Here is a 14146-nt window from a genome sequence, read left to right as displayed (position 1 = left end):
TTTGGGAGGATCTTGCTGATGAGGCTCTGTCCGCCCTTTTCGGGAGGAAGACAAGACACGGCCCGTGAGTTTGAGAACGTATCAAGAATAAGTTATATGTGAAAGCAAAAACCAGCGTCGCATTTTTAACTCTTATCTATCAAAAACTCGGAAAATCGCAAGCGCAGGGTTAAAAAAAAACAAGACCTCGCCGCCACCCATAAGAAGAATCAGGGCACACTCATCATTCGTGTATGCAAGTGGGTTGGAGGACCTCGTCTCATATCCCGTGCCGTCATCATTCATGACCAGAAACAAAACAGTGAGACAACATGGGAACTGGGCAAATGAAAAGATGAAAAAGGAAAAGAACAAAAAATATCAGGCAATTTTGCTATGTACCCATGGTCCTTTATTTTTTTCCCACCCTGATCACGCATGCTATGTGCATGCTTAACCAAGTGAAGAGATAAGAAAGAACCCAAGGCAACGATGGAGACTTACGAAGTCAAGAGATAAAAATGGAAGATGCAGATTTGAGACACTGGAATGTAGGGAATAAAATTGGACAATGACGCCCCTCTGAAAGTGCATACAAATATGAGAGAAACCTGAGAATATTTGGCATCGAAGCGACAGAGATGTACAGGATATATCTCATAAGCTTCCATGCCATTGCACCCAGAAAGAAATACATGCCATAAACAAACCCGCGGTACAACTTTTTAAAGAAACAAGCACTGCCAATATCATCCATTATTAAACCCTAAGTCGTAAACGGGTCTCGTGTCGTGAGCTTGAACAGAGTCTTTCCAACTCCACAGCCTTGGTATACCGATGACACGACAGAGAGTGAAGTTAATCAAATTAAATGAGATCTGCAGACAATTTAGTAAGCATATGTTTCAGAGGTGAGACTGAGAACGGATGTACATACCGGCAACGTTCATGGGCATTTCTTCGATTTGAGTGCTGTAGAACTGCTCGATTTCTCTCATCATACGGACATCATCAGCGGTGACGAAGTTGATAGCGACACCCTTACGACCGAAACGACCACCACGACCAATACGATGGATGTAGTTCTCGCGGTTAGCGGGGAGATCATAGTTGATAACCAAGGAGACTTGCTGAACGTCGATACCACGGGCAAGCAAGTCAGTGGCGATCAAAACACGGGAGGAACCAGAGCGGAACTCCTTCATAATGACGTCACGCTGGTTTTGCTCCATCTCACCGTGCATGGCAGAAACGGTGAAGTCACGAGCAATGAGCTTGTCGGTCAACCAGTCGACCTTTCTCCTGGTGTTGCAGAAGATGACAGCTTGAGTGATGGTGACGGTCTCATAGAGATCGGAAAGAGTGTCGAGTTTCCATTCCTCCTTCTCGACGGCAATGTAGAACTGCTTGATACCTTCGAGGGTAAGTTCGGCCTTCTTGACCAAGATGCGGACTGGGTCACGCATGAATTTGGTGGTTACATCCAAGACATCCTGTGGCATAGTGGCAGAGAGCAGGACGACTTGGGTGGACTGAGGCAAAAATTGGAAAATGTCGTAGATTTGCTCAGTGAATCCACGCTGGAGATCCAAGTTAGTCAACCCATCTAGTGGCGGCCGGGAGCAGGGGACATACAGAAAGCATTTCATCAGCCTCGTCGAGGACGAACATCTTCATCTGATCGGTCTTGAGGACACGACGCTGGATCATGTCGTGAACACGGCCGGGGGTGCCGACGACAACTTGGGGGCCGTCATTGAGGGCCTTTATATCTTCGCGGACATTGGTACCACCAATGCAGGCGTGGCACTCAACACTCATGAAATCGCCGATGGCAACGACGACCTTCTGGATTTGCTGAGCAAGCTCACGGGTAGGAGCAAGAATGAGAGCCTGGCAGGCCTTGAGGTTTGTGTCGACCTTCTGGAGAGCAGAGATCGAGAAGGTGGCAGTCTTTCCAGTTCCGGATTGAGCCTGGGCAATGACATCGGAACCTGTAACATGGATAAGCTTTCACGAAGAAGCATGAGGACAGGTAAAGCGCGACGTACCCTTGATAACTGGCATGATAGCGCGCTGCTGGATAGCAGACGGGCGCTCGAAACCATAAGCGTAGACACCTGGATAAAAGAGTTAGCAGCGGTGATAAGCCGGCCCCCCAACGTGGGGGTCGCTCTGAGGAACTAGCACACCTCGTAGCAATTCGGCACGAAGGTTCATAGCATCGAAAGAATCGGTGATCTCATCGTAGTTGGATTCGATCTGGTCTAGATAGTTTCAACCAGCAGTGTTAGCCATACTCTGCCCGCGTCGTAGACTCAGTGCGATGCTGGTGAGAGGGAGGGAGGTTGCCACATGACAACCCCAACTGTTCTCAAGCAGTTCAACCAGCAGGTGAAAAATCAGCAGCACTTACTATCTGGGATCTCTTCGAGACCCTTGTCATTAGAAGCCATGATTGCGGTTTAGAATAGAAACGACCACAAGCTCTGTGCTGTGGTCCGATGTGAATGAGGGGTTGTCTTGTTCAAGTAGCGAGGAAGAGCCACCAAGCGATCCTTGTAAGGAACTTCTCGTGGCAGATGAAAAGCGTCCAAGTGGTTAAATACCTGTGCTCTCTGGAAACAGGAGCACTGTACAACTCTAGGGTAGTAACCGTGTTGTTCTTGGAAGGGAGAGTTGATGACAGTAGATGTCAGTTGTTGTGGGAAAGATTTGAAAATCTTGGAGAGCGAGAAATTCTTTTTTTTTTTACCTCTTGGGCAGCAGAGGAACGGCACCAGCCGTGAAATTTTTAATCCTTAGCGTCATTCTGATGTTTCGCGTGTGGATGGTGCCGGCATGCTATAACTTAGCATCATCCTTATGTAACCATGGGGTGGGCATCCCACCACTTTGAAGTTTGGCCGCCCTGCTGAAAGACAAAAAACTGCGAAATTTTTTTAATTTTTTTCTTACCAGGATGCCGGGTCTTTTCTGCAAGTTAGAGCGCCAGCGATGGCTATTCTGTCTCTATATGATATATCTCACCTTCGTTGCTGTCTAGTCTGTTACGCCCAGAGGGAATTGCCACAGATCTTGCAAAAAAAATCCCCCTTATCCCACCATTTTCCCTTTCCATATCATTTCATGTGAAATCAATATCCTAAAAATGTCATGTTATTCTTGACAAAAACAATATCTACACTTCCTAGACCAAAGAATTGCATTATGATAACAGGTTGCCCCAAACTCCTCTGGCCAGAGGTGGAACGTGCCATGGCGTCGATGTCTTGTGAACTGGCTGGCAGAGACACAGTGTTTACAGCTGGATGCAACCCTTGCACTGCCCAAATTCATACAGCCTTTACCAGGAATGCACGATGGCTTTATGCTTTTACATCTTCTCTCTCCGTAAAAGATCACTAATGATTTTACAGCCACCTGCCATGATGCAGCAACACATTTCCTGACTGAAACAATGGCTCATCAAAATATGTCTTTTGACCGTCCTATTGCGTAGTCGCAAGCGTGGCTGGCCTCGCTGTGAGTGACTTAGACTATCAGTAGTCAAGACAAGCAAATTTTCGCTGCGTACCAGCCCACATTGCCATGACTGTATGTGCTTCAATGGTGCCAAAGGATGGGCGAGCAATTCCTGTATAGTAGTTTCATGGCGACCTGTTCGAGAGATAGGTAGTTAAGTAGGTTGGCTGGTTGATTGGGTTTCCTAAACTGCACCATTAATGTCCATTTTGGTGATATTACAGGACATATTTATTGCCCTGTATACTCTGCACATGAGGCCTAAATACAATCATATTTTATCTGTCCATATAGGTTTTCTATGTAATATTTACTATGCGCGGCACTAATGTCAAGTCGTGATGCTTCAGAACCAAACCAAAGAAAATTTTGTCCAAACTTTATCGCCAAATTCACGGCCAAACGCAACCAGCATTCTATCACCTAGATGCACCCATTGAGTTCTTCAGGCATATAAACAATGAATGGCGGCCACCCCTCAATATCACAGGCCAACGAGGCCTTTGATAACCCTGAAACAATCCCCTCCCACCCCCTCGGCGTCAAGCCGTCTGGGAACGGACTCACCGCCTCCTATAACCTCCGCTCCTCAATTGGGTATTTCGGCATCCTACCGGATGAACTGATTTCACTTCTGCTTGAATCCTTGGACGTGAAGGCGCTGAGAAGCTTAGGAGCAACGTGTAAGGCCCTGCACGCTTTTACTAGGAGCGAGGAGCTGTGGAAGGCAATTTTTATAGAGTACGTTCAATATTTAAGATATCGTTAGAACTGGCCCTGTGTGTTGTGTGTTTTGATTGAAAAGCATTTTTCTGTTATCATGGTATACATACATATCTGGCAATTCTCTTATCATGGGATGAGGTCAATAGGGGCATGGCACACGTTCCTTTTCAAAAAGGGATATTCTCTTCAATTGGGATCGCCACGCAGCTCCGTTTGAACATTGCCCCTCTCCCACCTATGTCGGTAGCATGCGATGATATCCGTACTAATAAAATCCAGGACACCACCTCAAAACTTCACCTGGCGAGGTACATGGCATTCCACATATCTAAACTTGCCAGAATCGAAAGTGGCTTCGCCCGACTGCTCGTATCTCTTTTCAGATGTTCTCCACCGGCCATTCTACTGCGCCCATGTCTCCCTATCGACCTACACTGAGAATATTCCCTCCAGAAACCAGATTTCCCGACTCAAGGACCTCTCGCCGGCTGAGTTTGAAGAGTCATGGACAGATCGTCCATTCATCCTGACAGAGCCCGTCAAGAGCTGGCCAGCATATAAGAACTGGTCCATCGAGACGCTCCTTAAGCAATATGGCGATGTGCTTTTCCGCGCGGAGGCTGTGGATTGGCCGCTAAGAACATACGTGGACTACATGAACAACAACTCCGACGAAAGCCCGCTGTACCTCTTCGATCGCAGCTTTGTGCAAAAGATGGGCCTTCCTACGCATGGCGAAAGTGCAGCATTCCAACCTCCTGCATGCTTTGGTGAAGACCTATTCGCGGTTCTGGGTGCTCAACGCCCTGACAAGGAGTGGCTGATCGTCGGCCCTGAAAGAAGCGGGAGTACCTTCCACAAGGACCCCAACGCGACAAGTGCGTGGAACGCGGTGCTCAGCGGGTCGAAATACTGGATCATGTTTCCCAGCTCATCTTCTCTACCGCCCCCGCCCGGTGTGTATGTCTCCGCCGACCAGAGCGAAGTCACCTCGCCGCTCAGCATCGCGGAATGGTTGCTGAACTTCCATGCCGCTGCGCGCAAGGTGCACGGATGTGTAGAGGGAATCTGCGGTGAAGGAGAGGTCCTCCATGTGCCTTCTGGATGGTGGCATTTGGTGGTTAATCTAAACCCATGCATCGCCATAACGCAGAATTTCGTTCCGCGGAAGCATCTCGGCGCGGCGCTTGAGTTTTTGAAGTACAAGGCTGACCAGGTGTCTGGGTTCAGAAAGGATGTGCTAGATCCGTATGGAATGTTTGTCGAGAAGATGCGGGAAACACATCCCGATTTGCTAGAGAAAGCGATGAAGGAAGTGGAGGGCAAAAAGAAGAGAAAATGGGACGAGATCGTCCATGGAAATGAGGATGATGCGACAGAAGCGTCAGCTGGAGCTTTCAGTTTTGGTTTTGGCGACGAGGGAAGTGATGTTGAAGTTCCATGATAGTGAAAAGCCCTCAAATTTTGAGGATTCAAAAAGTATTATAGATACAGCTTCCGTCAGATACTCGATCTCATCCAGCGAGAACATGCACACTCAATACACCCACAGCTTTATGTTTACATTGCCAGCATGTCAAACGAACGTCATTTCTCCTTTGTCAATATCTAGAAAAGCCAGTAAGCGTAGATCAGTGACACGACGCGGACTTTGCTGCCGAGGACGAGCCAAAGGTTAGATAACCCAAAAAAGCGCCGATTCCAACGGAGATCATGACCCAGCCATTATATGTCATAAAAAGGAGCCTATATACGCATTAGCATCTCCCATTTCTCAAGTGAAGTGGGGCCGGGATAGCAATATACATGATGAAGAAGCTGTAAAAGACCTGCACGCCATAGAGCGAGGCAATGACAATTTTCCTCCTCCGCCCGACGGGTTCACTGGTGTTAACATTCCTTGCTGGAAAAAGGAGTGAGCTTGATTCATCATCGCGATGATGATTTTCTGTCGGGCCATATGCTTCTTCTTAATTCAATTAAGAGTGAATGAGAAGACTTGTCCAAGATATACCATACGCAGGCATACAGCGAACATCGACCAAGAAAATGACATATATGTTGAATATAAAACAAAAATTCGAAGTCAAGTGAACATACCAGACCCCGGGGCCGGAATAGCCCCTTTAACGCCTCTCCCGCATACACCCTCGTATCTTCTCGTCAACTCCCTGACGGCTTCATATCCCGCAGTCAGGAGTATGACACCGACAAGAGAAAAGAGCAATGAGACGGGACCGGTAACGCGCCACTGGCGGAAGACCAGGCACAGGTTCTTCGTTGACCATGTAAATAGCATCTGTTGTGCAGATGTCAGCCGAATGGCCTCGCCGCTGGTCGGGAATGATCGGCTATATCAGCGACAAGGGGGAGTACTCACGTTCATGCTACACTGGTCGTGACCCATGTCCATATCGCCATGGCCGCTGTGATCCATGGTGATCGATTACTCGGAGACAACTGCTTGTAGTTCTTCTATAGAATGCATGGGCTTTCTGTGCCCTCTTCGATAGCCCGTGGTTCCTACTGACGCGGACGGTTCAAGGCTCCATATGACCTTTATAGTGACTTTTCAGGCCTGTTACACTTGTGCACGTGACCATGCAGCTGGTTTCGCGTCGGGTTTCTGCGAATCTAGTTACGTTTATGACTGTGAGGTAGGTAAAGGGAAATTCATCGGAAAGGCAATTGACAATGCCTTCTCTGTATATAAATTAAATCGTAGGGAAAAGTGGCGAACAACACGCTGTCGTATCGACGTTTCAACTTGATACTCTCGAATAGTAAATTATCACTTTGACTGATTTTTATTCCATTAGAATGGAATAAAGTAGTCCCGAGAGGGCGTTTGGTTTAGTGGTATAACATATCTTTCGCATAGATAGGGTCGCCGGTTCGATTCCGGCAACGTCCATTTCTTTTTTTAACCGCTTCGCAGGTTCGAGGCACCTCCCGTTCTCCCCAGTGAGATAAACACTATTAATTCCGTACTCATTACCGAGTATTGAACTCTTGAATGACAAAGGGGTGTGACTGGCGTAAGTACCTGGGCAAAAGGCGACCAACAAAGGAACCCTCTACCGTCGGTGAATTGGCGGCAATGCAAACAATGCAAACAGCATGATATCGGACTCCCGCGAAAGCTCCCAACGGCTTGCCGGACGACCACTCAATCCCAATCGAAAACAACGGCTGAGTTTCCTTTTCACCTTTGAAAGCCAGCACTACCCCCCACATCCATACGCAAGGTAGCGACAGGCCAATGACAGAGAACGTCCCTCCGTCCACCGCGCCCTCCGTGCCTGGCACAACCGCCGCGACTGGGCCAGGTGCAGCAGACCAAGCTCCTCCGACGCGCGGAGTACCATATTACGAGAAACTACGCAAAGAATTACGTGACACGCTCCAGAAGAAGAGGTTACTTGACAGAAATCTCGTACGTCTGCCTTCTCTCCACTTCCAACCGGCAGTTTCGGCCATCTATCACAACCTAGCCCATCCCGTCTCCTTTCGCCGACATTATGAAATAACCTCAAGCTAACCTATAACCCAATTCAATGCAATAGGCAACCCTAGAAGAATCAATCTACCGCTTCGAGCAATCCTACCTCGAAGAAACCGGCGCCGGAAATATAATCAAGGGTTTTGACAACTACATCAAAGGCTCCGCAGGAGCGTCCTCACTCGGCGCTGCAGGTGGACTTGGCTCCTCCTTCGCGGGTGGCACCTCTGGAGCGGGCGGCGGAGGGCCCACAACGAGAAGGAAAGCACAAGTGTCAGATCTAGACAGGGTGTTCTCCCGGAGTTCAGCGAGTTTCATGAGGGTGAGCTATCTTCCCCCCCAAACAGCTACACAACATGCACCGTGGAGATTAATATATATATATATATATATATATATATATATATCGTGCTAACTCTTGGATAACCGCAGGACTCTCCCGCTCCTTCGAGCGCACACACCACGCCTTCCCATGCCCCTACACCAACCTACTCCGGCTCCAGCGGCAAAGCCGACAGAGACGCCAAAGATTCATCTGCGCCAAACAGCGTGAAGGGCGCGGCGAGCAAAAACAAAAAGAAATCTGCCGGAGCCGCTCGCGAAAGAGAAGATGACGATGATGGTGGGGAGACGAAACCACCCGTGAAACGGCTGAAAATTACATATGGCAGGGGAGACTGAAAGGGAGAATGGCACTGGGCGGTTTTATGGTCGTTTCTCAGCTTCGCGACAATGACCCTGAGCAATAGACTCGCTGGTTCTGTCTGTGGAATCTATTCTAGAGGATCTGGATTGAGCTTTTATATCTTACTTGTTTAAAGGTTGCATAAGCGATGGTTGGTCTCGGGGAGTTCCATCGGTTGGTAGTTGCGGCGCAACAGTGTTGTTATTATATATGTGGTGAGGTGAGCGTTTTCTTTCCTTTTTTTTTTCCTTTTCCTTGTCTTTCAAACATGATCGGTCGAGTAAAGCCCTATATTGGATTCCGACATTATAAAGTATAGATACCTATTATGAGCTGTATGTACTATACATACATACTTACGTCCTATATGTCATGACATTAAACAGTCCCGGGTTTGGTAGCGAAACGGATCTAGAACGGTTCCATTTCAAAGACCACCAAGACCCCCAAGCAGGAAAGAGAAAAGAGCAGCCATTAAATATACAACAATATGAATAAACGCGAAAATTAACCTACCTCATATGACCCGAACAGCCTTCGGCGATGCTGATCAAAGCTGTAATCGATAGGTAGCAACCTCGAACGGCCTCAACTCGATATCAATCTTCAACCCATCTTGAGCTTTGTCGATATGCAAAGTTTCTAGGTCATCCTCTAGAACATTACATTTGTACGCTTTTCGGATGGGTAATTTCACCCCAAGAGTGCCGCGACTCTTGCCTCCCATCGAATCATAGATTCGGAGAATAATGCTCTTGCCTGGCCGTTGCTCAAGCTCGCCCCGAGACACGTCTTGATCGTCTTCGCCACGCTTGACCGTATCCAGTATCAGATTAGGCGAGCCGGTAAGCTGGATGGCCTTGAAAAGATCGTCGGCTTCTTTTCCCGAGAATGCTTGCACAATCAAGGGATTGTTGAAGTTGTAGCCAGCCCTGACAGTGCGATAATCAAGAGAGCCAGAATGAGGCATAATTGCATAGCGAATATGGTGGCGGCCGATATCCGCGTTGGCGTCGGGAGCCTTGGGAGCACGAAGGAGGGACAGGCGCATCAGGTTTCCGGCCGTGGCAAAACCGTACTTGGAGTCGTTCAATATGGAGACTCCGTAGTCGCTCTCAGACAAATCTGCCCATTTATGGCAGCAAACTTCGAATTTCGCCATGTCCCAGCTAAAAAAAAAAAAAAAAGAAAATATGCCAATAAGAGTCTGAACCACACGCTAAAAGGGGGGGCACTTCTTACCTTGTATTATAATGTGTTGGTCGCTTGGTGACCGCGAACTGCGTTTCATACGACGCTTCTGTATTCACAATGTCCACGGGAAATTCGACTTTGAGGAATTTCATGCTTTCATGCCATTCAACCTCGCAATCCATTTCAACATACGCGGGGAGATCTCCAACTGCCTCCTTTAGACTGATCGTGGTTTTAATCCAGCTTTCATTGCTGATCTTTGTTTCCGTGACCACGCTCACCCTATGGGGTCCAGTTTCTCCAATGCTGGTGGTCTCTGACTGCAGCTCCTTGCGGGATTCAATATGGTATACCTCGACGTCCCATGCTTGCCAGTAGAGTGGCTTGTCGTCAAAGATGACATACTGATTCGCTTTTCCACCCTTGGAGACGACCTCCCTACTGGCCTTGCGATCGAATAGCGACGTAATAACTCCGTTAGTCACCCGCAAAGTAAGTGCATCGTTCTGGAGTTGGAACACGCCTGGTTCAACCTCTTTCACACTAAGGGATGTACTCTGGGAAGAGCTCAGCGGCTCTGCAGATACCACACCGGTACTTCCTCTAACCAGGGCATATTGGGGCGTGGCAGCGGCGGATTTCGGCTGATCGATTGGCACAATTTCGGATCTATCCCAGGGTAAGGTGTTGATCGCTATCAGCTTCTGATTTGTGCTCTGCTCCGGAACAAAGCCGAGAACCTGCATCGCTTCCTCCTTCAGCCTACGGGCGGTTGCAAATACTTCTGCGTAGATCTTGTCCGAATCATCATAGCATATCTCGATCGAACTTCCCGGGAGACAATCGTGGAACTGGCATAGCAACACTGACTCCCACATATCATCCACTTCTTTCTTCGGGTACTTGTAGTTGGAACTTTTAAGAGTAGCAAGAGTTGCCAGAAGTTCGAGATCACGGAGGACAAATTCTGATTTGCGATTATTGCGCTTATTGTTCGCTTGGGTGGTGTATGTACCGCGGTGCAGCTCGAAATACAATTCACCGTACCAGGTAACGAAATCGGTTCCCTTGGCCGCTTTCTGTTCGAGCTGGGCGAAAAAGTCATCGACTGAACCGCCCATGGTAACTCGTGGAAGCAGGCCGACCTTGTCGCTGAGACCACGAAGACGTCGAAGCTTCTCGATGTGCTCAGGGGTAGGGCCACCGCCGCCGTCTCCCTTCCCAAACACTAGAAGGGACGTATTATCCTGGTCCATTGATTTATGCTGTGTGACGCTGCGTTTGACGTCTCCAAAGTGAGCATCGGAGGTGTATGTCTCTGCGGGCGTCATGTGGCAAAGAACCTGGGTGCCATCGGGGGAAACCCAGTTGAATGTCGTGTGCGGGAAGTTATTGATGTTATTCCAGCTCAGCTTCTGCGTGAAGAAACGGCTCATTCCCGCCAACCGACACAATTGAGGGAGCTGTGAAGAGTAGCCGAATGTATCGGGAAGCCAGAAGGTCGAGCATCGTTCGCCGAAACGGCTTTCGAAATACCGCTGCCCGTACAAGAATTGGCGGACCAGAGACTCGCCGCTAGGGAGGTTGGTATCGTGCTCTACCCAGCTGCCCCCGATCGGCTGGAAGTGGCCCTTCTTGACCCAGCTTTTAACCCTGTCGAAGGCATACGGGTAGTCTTGTTCCAGCCACTTGAACTGCTGTGCTTGGGAGCAGCAAAAGCGAAATTCAGGGTATCGCTCCATCAGGTCACACTGGGTGGACCAGGACCTGGCTACTTTCCGCTTTGTCTCGGCGAACGGCCAGAGCCAACAAGAATCGATATGGCAGTGTCCAATACCGAAGACGATGGGCTTTCCCTCGGTCTTGTAAACGTCCGGAGAGTTGACGAGGGTGCCTATATACTGTTCGGCAATTTTGCGAGCGGCCTTGATGGACTCTTGACTCCCATTTCCGGCAATGAATGCATCCATCATGGCATTTCCGATGCGCAGCGCTTCATGAGACTGCCACGAGTCACCTGGAAACTCTCTTGCAGCATCTACATGCCCAACTCCCCTTTTAGTGGAAAAAGGCCCCATTGAATACACAAAGTGAATGTAGCTCACCTCCGATCATCCAGAAATCATAATATAATGCGCGAGCTTCGAGATTGACAGCAGTAATTCTTGCGGTGTTAAGACGGTAGTACCTGTTTGGGTTTGGCGGCTGGATGATATCCCCGTCAGCATTTCCAAACAAGCCATTGCACGCCATCTCAATGTAAAACGTGTGCTGTTTCCCGTCTCTGAAGCTGTCTGGTAAGATCCATTCAATTCTGTCACCACCGGTCAGGCCCTGGAGGGGATGACCATCTTCGGACCAGACCATGCCCTCGTTACCGGCGTCCCAATGAAACTCCAGACGTTCCTTTGCGGTCAGGCTCGGGGGCACTGTCAGCTGGATCTTAAACCAATGAGTCGACCAGCTCGGACCGAAGACTTCGCCTCGCTTCGTAGGTTTGAACTGCTTGGAAACGACATCCTTGAAGGGCGGCCTCTGCAAGTCTGGAACGGAGTAGACGGAGAGCTTGACATGTTGCTCATCATCGACAATAGCCTCGTGATACTTGCTAAAGGCCGGAGAAGGCACAAGCAATTGCGAGGGCCTTGGTTAGCTGTGTGATTCTTTCTTTCTTACTTCTCTCTCTCACACACACACACACACACACGCACACTCTCTTCGCTCTCGCTCCAGCTGATCACAGTGGCAGACTGGATGATGGAAGAGGACAAGAACAAAATGAGATGAAGAATTCTAGATGACGTACGCGACCAGATTGTGCCCCTGGTACTGCCCCGTTGCTGTGAACTGGCGGAGGCGGTCCTTGTAGATGCTGGTGATCTTCTGGCCGACGGGCTTCTCCGCGAAGGTTGGGTAGTTGCTCGGAGCTCCTCTCGGGGCTTCCCCACCCATCGTTGCGGCAGTACGGAGTGAAGAGGGGCTTCTTTTCTCGGTGGTGATTTCAACAATGTTTATAAAAGCAACGGGGGCTGTGTCCTCCAATTGACCGAGTGAGTGTCTGTCAGGCTGCCAGAGCGTAAGAAGGGGAGGGGGAAGCGGCAAGGTTTATATAGTTTTGATGCGTTCTGGAAAAAAAAAATGCTGGACGGTCGAAAAGCGGGGTCAGGTTTGCTCGCGTTGCGGAATTCTCTAACGTCAAAGACTCTCCGCCGTCCAGCCATCCCGGCACGGACAGGGGCAGAAATGGGTGTCTCGAGACTGGCAGCCAGACGCATCAGCTGCAGCAATCAGCAGAGGCTGTCCAGCCCGTCCCTTGCATGCACCCGTTCCGGTCCGGTCCAGGCGTGAGAGTCAATTAAATGGTGATGGATGCGCAAAACGGGTGGTTCCTCCTACGTCCACCACTGCTCTTCCCCCCCCGTCTGCTAATTTTTTGAGAGCCGGTTTTAGCTGCTCCGTAACGCTACAGGCCGTTGTGAGGCTGATCTACGTGACATGCCTGGGGTCGTTGGTGGGGATGCCAAAACCCCCGGACACTTCATCATCTGGACCCATCGCGGTTGAAGCCAGAGCCACTTTTAGTCTTTTCTGGTGCTAGAGCGGTTGGAGCTCCAAATCCCTCCTCCCACACCCCCCGTCCAGACCCTCAGTGCAGGATTTATCCCTGGGCGCGTTCGCGTGTGGCTCTACGTATGATCAGGCACACGAGACAGAAAAATTTCTCCCACGGTCACTCGGCACTTCATGGATAACGGCATCTCGAGTTCGCATGAAGATGATTTAACTTGCTTAACCATGTCGGTCGTGACTTACGATCGGCTCCTGGAACCGTCGGATGGCAAGACCCGGGACAGTTTCAACTGATCACCGGAACAGAAGAGTTACGACTCGTTAGAATTGATCAAAGCAGGGGAAAAGGGGGTCTTTGGTGCCATCTACTCTGTACTCTGTATAGTTCGGTAGGTTTCCAACCGACCAACCGGCGGAGACAAGATACCTTGCGAACAAGGGAGATCCCCTTGTATGGATAACCAACCTTGTCGTGCAGTTTCCAGGCATGTTCCACCTGGTACTGCCCAGGCCAGTGACCTCGACGTGACTTGTTTGCCATCGAGTATGTCTTGTGCAACAGGGAAAAAAACGAGCACATGAATCATAAATCCCTGAGGCTGGTCGAGATCCCCTCTTTTTTTTTTTTTTTTTTTACAGGTAACAAACAGCGCTGGGGGACTCTGATGCAGCTGGTAAGGCCTGGGCGCAAGATTCCGCAGCTTGAAATCTGGGTCTGATGAGGCAAACCGACGTCCTTTGCATGGAGAGTGTGAGATTGGCAGGGGGTTTAACTAGCGGGACAAACCAGACAAGAAGAGCCTTTGAGCACAGCTTGTGCGTAAAACGTTGGTAACTCGCTCCAGAATATGGTGCTCGAGACGTGCGGGCCTTTGCCAGTTTCGCGTACGCTGCCCGGTGTGAACCTTGGATAGCTCTTCGTACCGGGATGCACTCGGTTCCCCGCCTGTGCAAATCAGAGAAGA

The 14146-nt window shown here is 49.4% G+C and overlaps 6 protein-coding genes and 1 non-coding gene across 7 annotated transcripts; 4 read left to right on the top strand and 3 right to left on the bottom strand.

Moving 5' to 3' along the window:
• Positions 1-91: 91 nt before the first annotated feature.
• Positions 92-2764, bottom strand: CIMG_07593 (ATP-dependent RNA helicase eIF4A). Its single transcript, XM_001240429.2, has 6 exons — positions 2396-2764; positions 2172-2246; positions 2031-2099; positions 1615-1973; positions 917-1559; positions 92-857 (listed from the first exon to the last, which is right to left on the bottom strand). The coding sequence occupies exons 1-6, from the start codon at positions 2433-2435 to the stop codon at positions 847-849; spliced, it is 1197 nt and encodes a 398-aa protein (XP_001240430.1). The 5' UTR covers positions 2436-2764; the 3' UTR covers positions 92-846.
• A 936-nt stretch (positions 2765-3700) lies between these two features.
• Positions 3701-5794, top strand: CIMG_07594 (F-box and JmjC domain-containing protein). The gene is made up of 2 exons (XM_001240430.2): positions 3701-4245; positions 4510-5794. Exons 1-2 carry the CDS (start codon positions 3965-3967, stop codon positions 5672-5674), a joined length of 1446 nt encoding a protein of 481 aa, XP_001240431.1. The 5' UTR covers positions 3701-3964; the 3' UTR covers positions 5675-5794.
• Positions 4774-6739, bottom strand: CIMG_07595 (solute carrier family 31 (copper transporter), member 1). The gene is made up of 4 exons (XM_001240431.2): positions 6611-6739; positions 6331-6529; positions 6037-6199; positions 4774-5976 (listed from the first exon to the last, which is right to left on the bottom strand). The coding sequence occupies exons 1-4, from the start codon at positions 6665-6667 to the stop codon at positions 5862-5864; spliced, it is 534 nt and encodes a 177-aa protein (XP_001240432.2). The 5' UTR covers positions 6668-6739; the 3' UTR covers positions 4774-5861.
• Positions 6740-7072: 333 nt separating this feature from the next.
• CIMG_15081 lies at positions 7073-7144 on the top strand. Its single transcript has one exon. It is a non-coding gene; the product is annotated as a tRNA-Ala (tRNA).
• Positions 7145-7416: 272 nt separating this feature from the next.
• On the top strand, positions 7417-8644 carry CIMG_07596 (chromatin modification protein EAF6). The gene is made up of 3 exons (XM_001240432.2): positions 7417-7666; positions 7797-8054; positions 8165-8644. Exons 1-3 carry the CDS (start codon positions 7493-7495, stop codon positions 8411-8413), a joined length of 681 nt encoding a protein of 226 aa, XP_001240433.1. The 5' UTR covers positions 7417-7492; the 3' UTR covers positions 8414-8644.
• On the bottom strand, positions 8036-12932 carry CIMG_07597 (alpha-mannosidase). Its single transcript, XM_001240433.2, has 4 exons — positions 12418-12932; positions 11717-12219; positions 9660-11649; positions 8036-9586 (listed from the first exon to the last, which is right to left on the bottom strand). Exons 1-4 carry the CDS (start codon positions 12561-12563, stop codon positions 8968-8970), a joined length of 3258 nt encoding a protein of 1085 aa, XP_001240434.1. The 5' UTR covers positions 12564-12932; the 3' UTR covers positions 8036-8967.
• On the top strand, positions 12855-13900 carry CIMG_13324 (uncharacterized protein; the record flags this gene model as incomplete). The annotated part of the gene is made up of 6 exons (XM_001240434.2): positions 12855-12955; positions 13062-13122; positions 13194-13301; positions 13488-13570; positions 13667-13725; positions 13821-13900. The coding sequence occupies 6 exons, from the start codon at positions 12855-12857 to the stop codon at positions 13898-13900; spliced, it is 492 nt and encodes a 163-aa protein (XP_001240435.2).
• Between the last annotated feature and the right edge of the window lie 246 nt (positions 13901-14146).

This window comes from Coccidioides immitis (assembly GCF_000149335.2).
Source record: "Coccidioides immitis RS genomic scaffold supercont3.3, whole genome shotgun sequence".
Taxonomy (NCBI): domain Eukaryota; kingdom Fungi; phylum Ascomycota; class Eurotiomycetes; order Onygenales; family Onygenaceae; genus Coccidioides; species Coccidioides immitis.
This window is presented reverse-complemented; position numbering and strand designations above follow the sequence as displayed.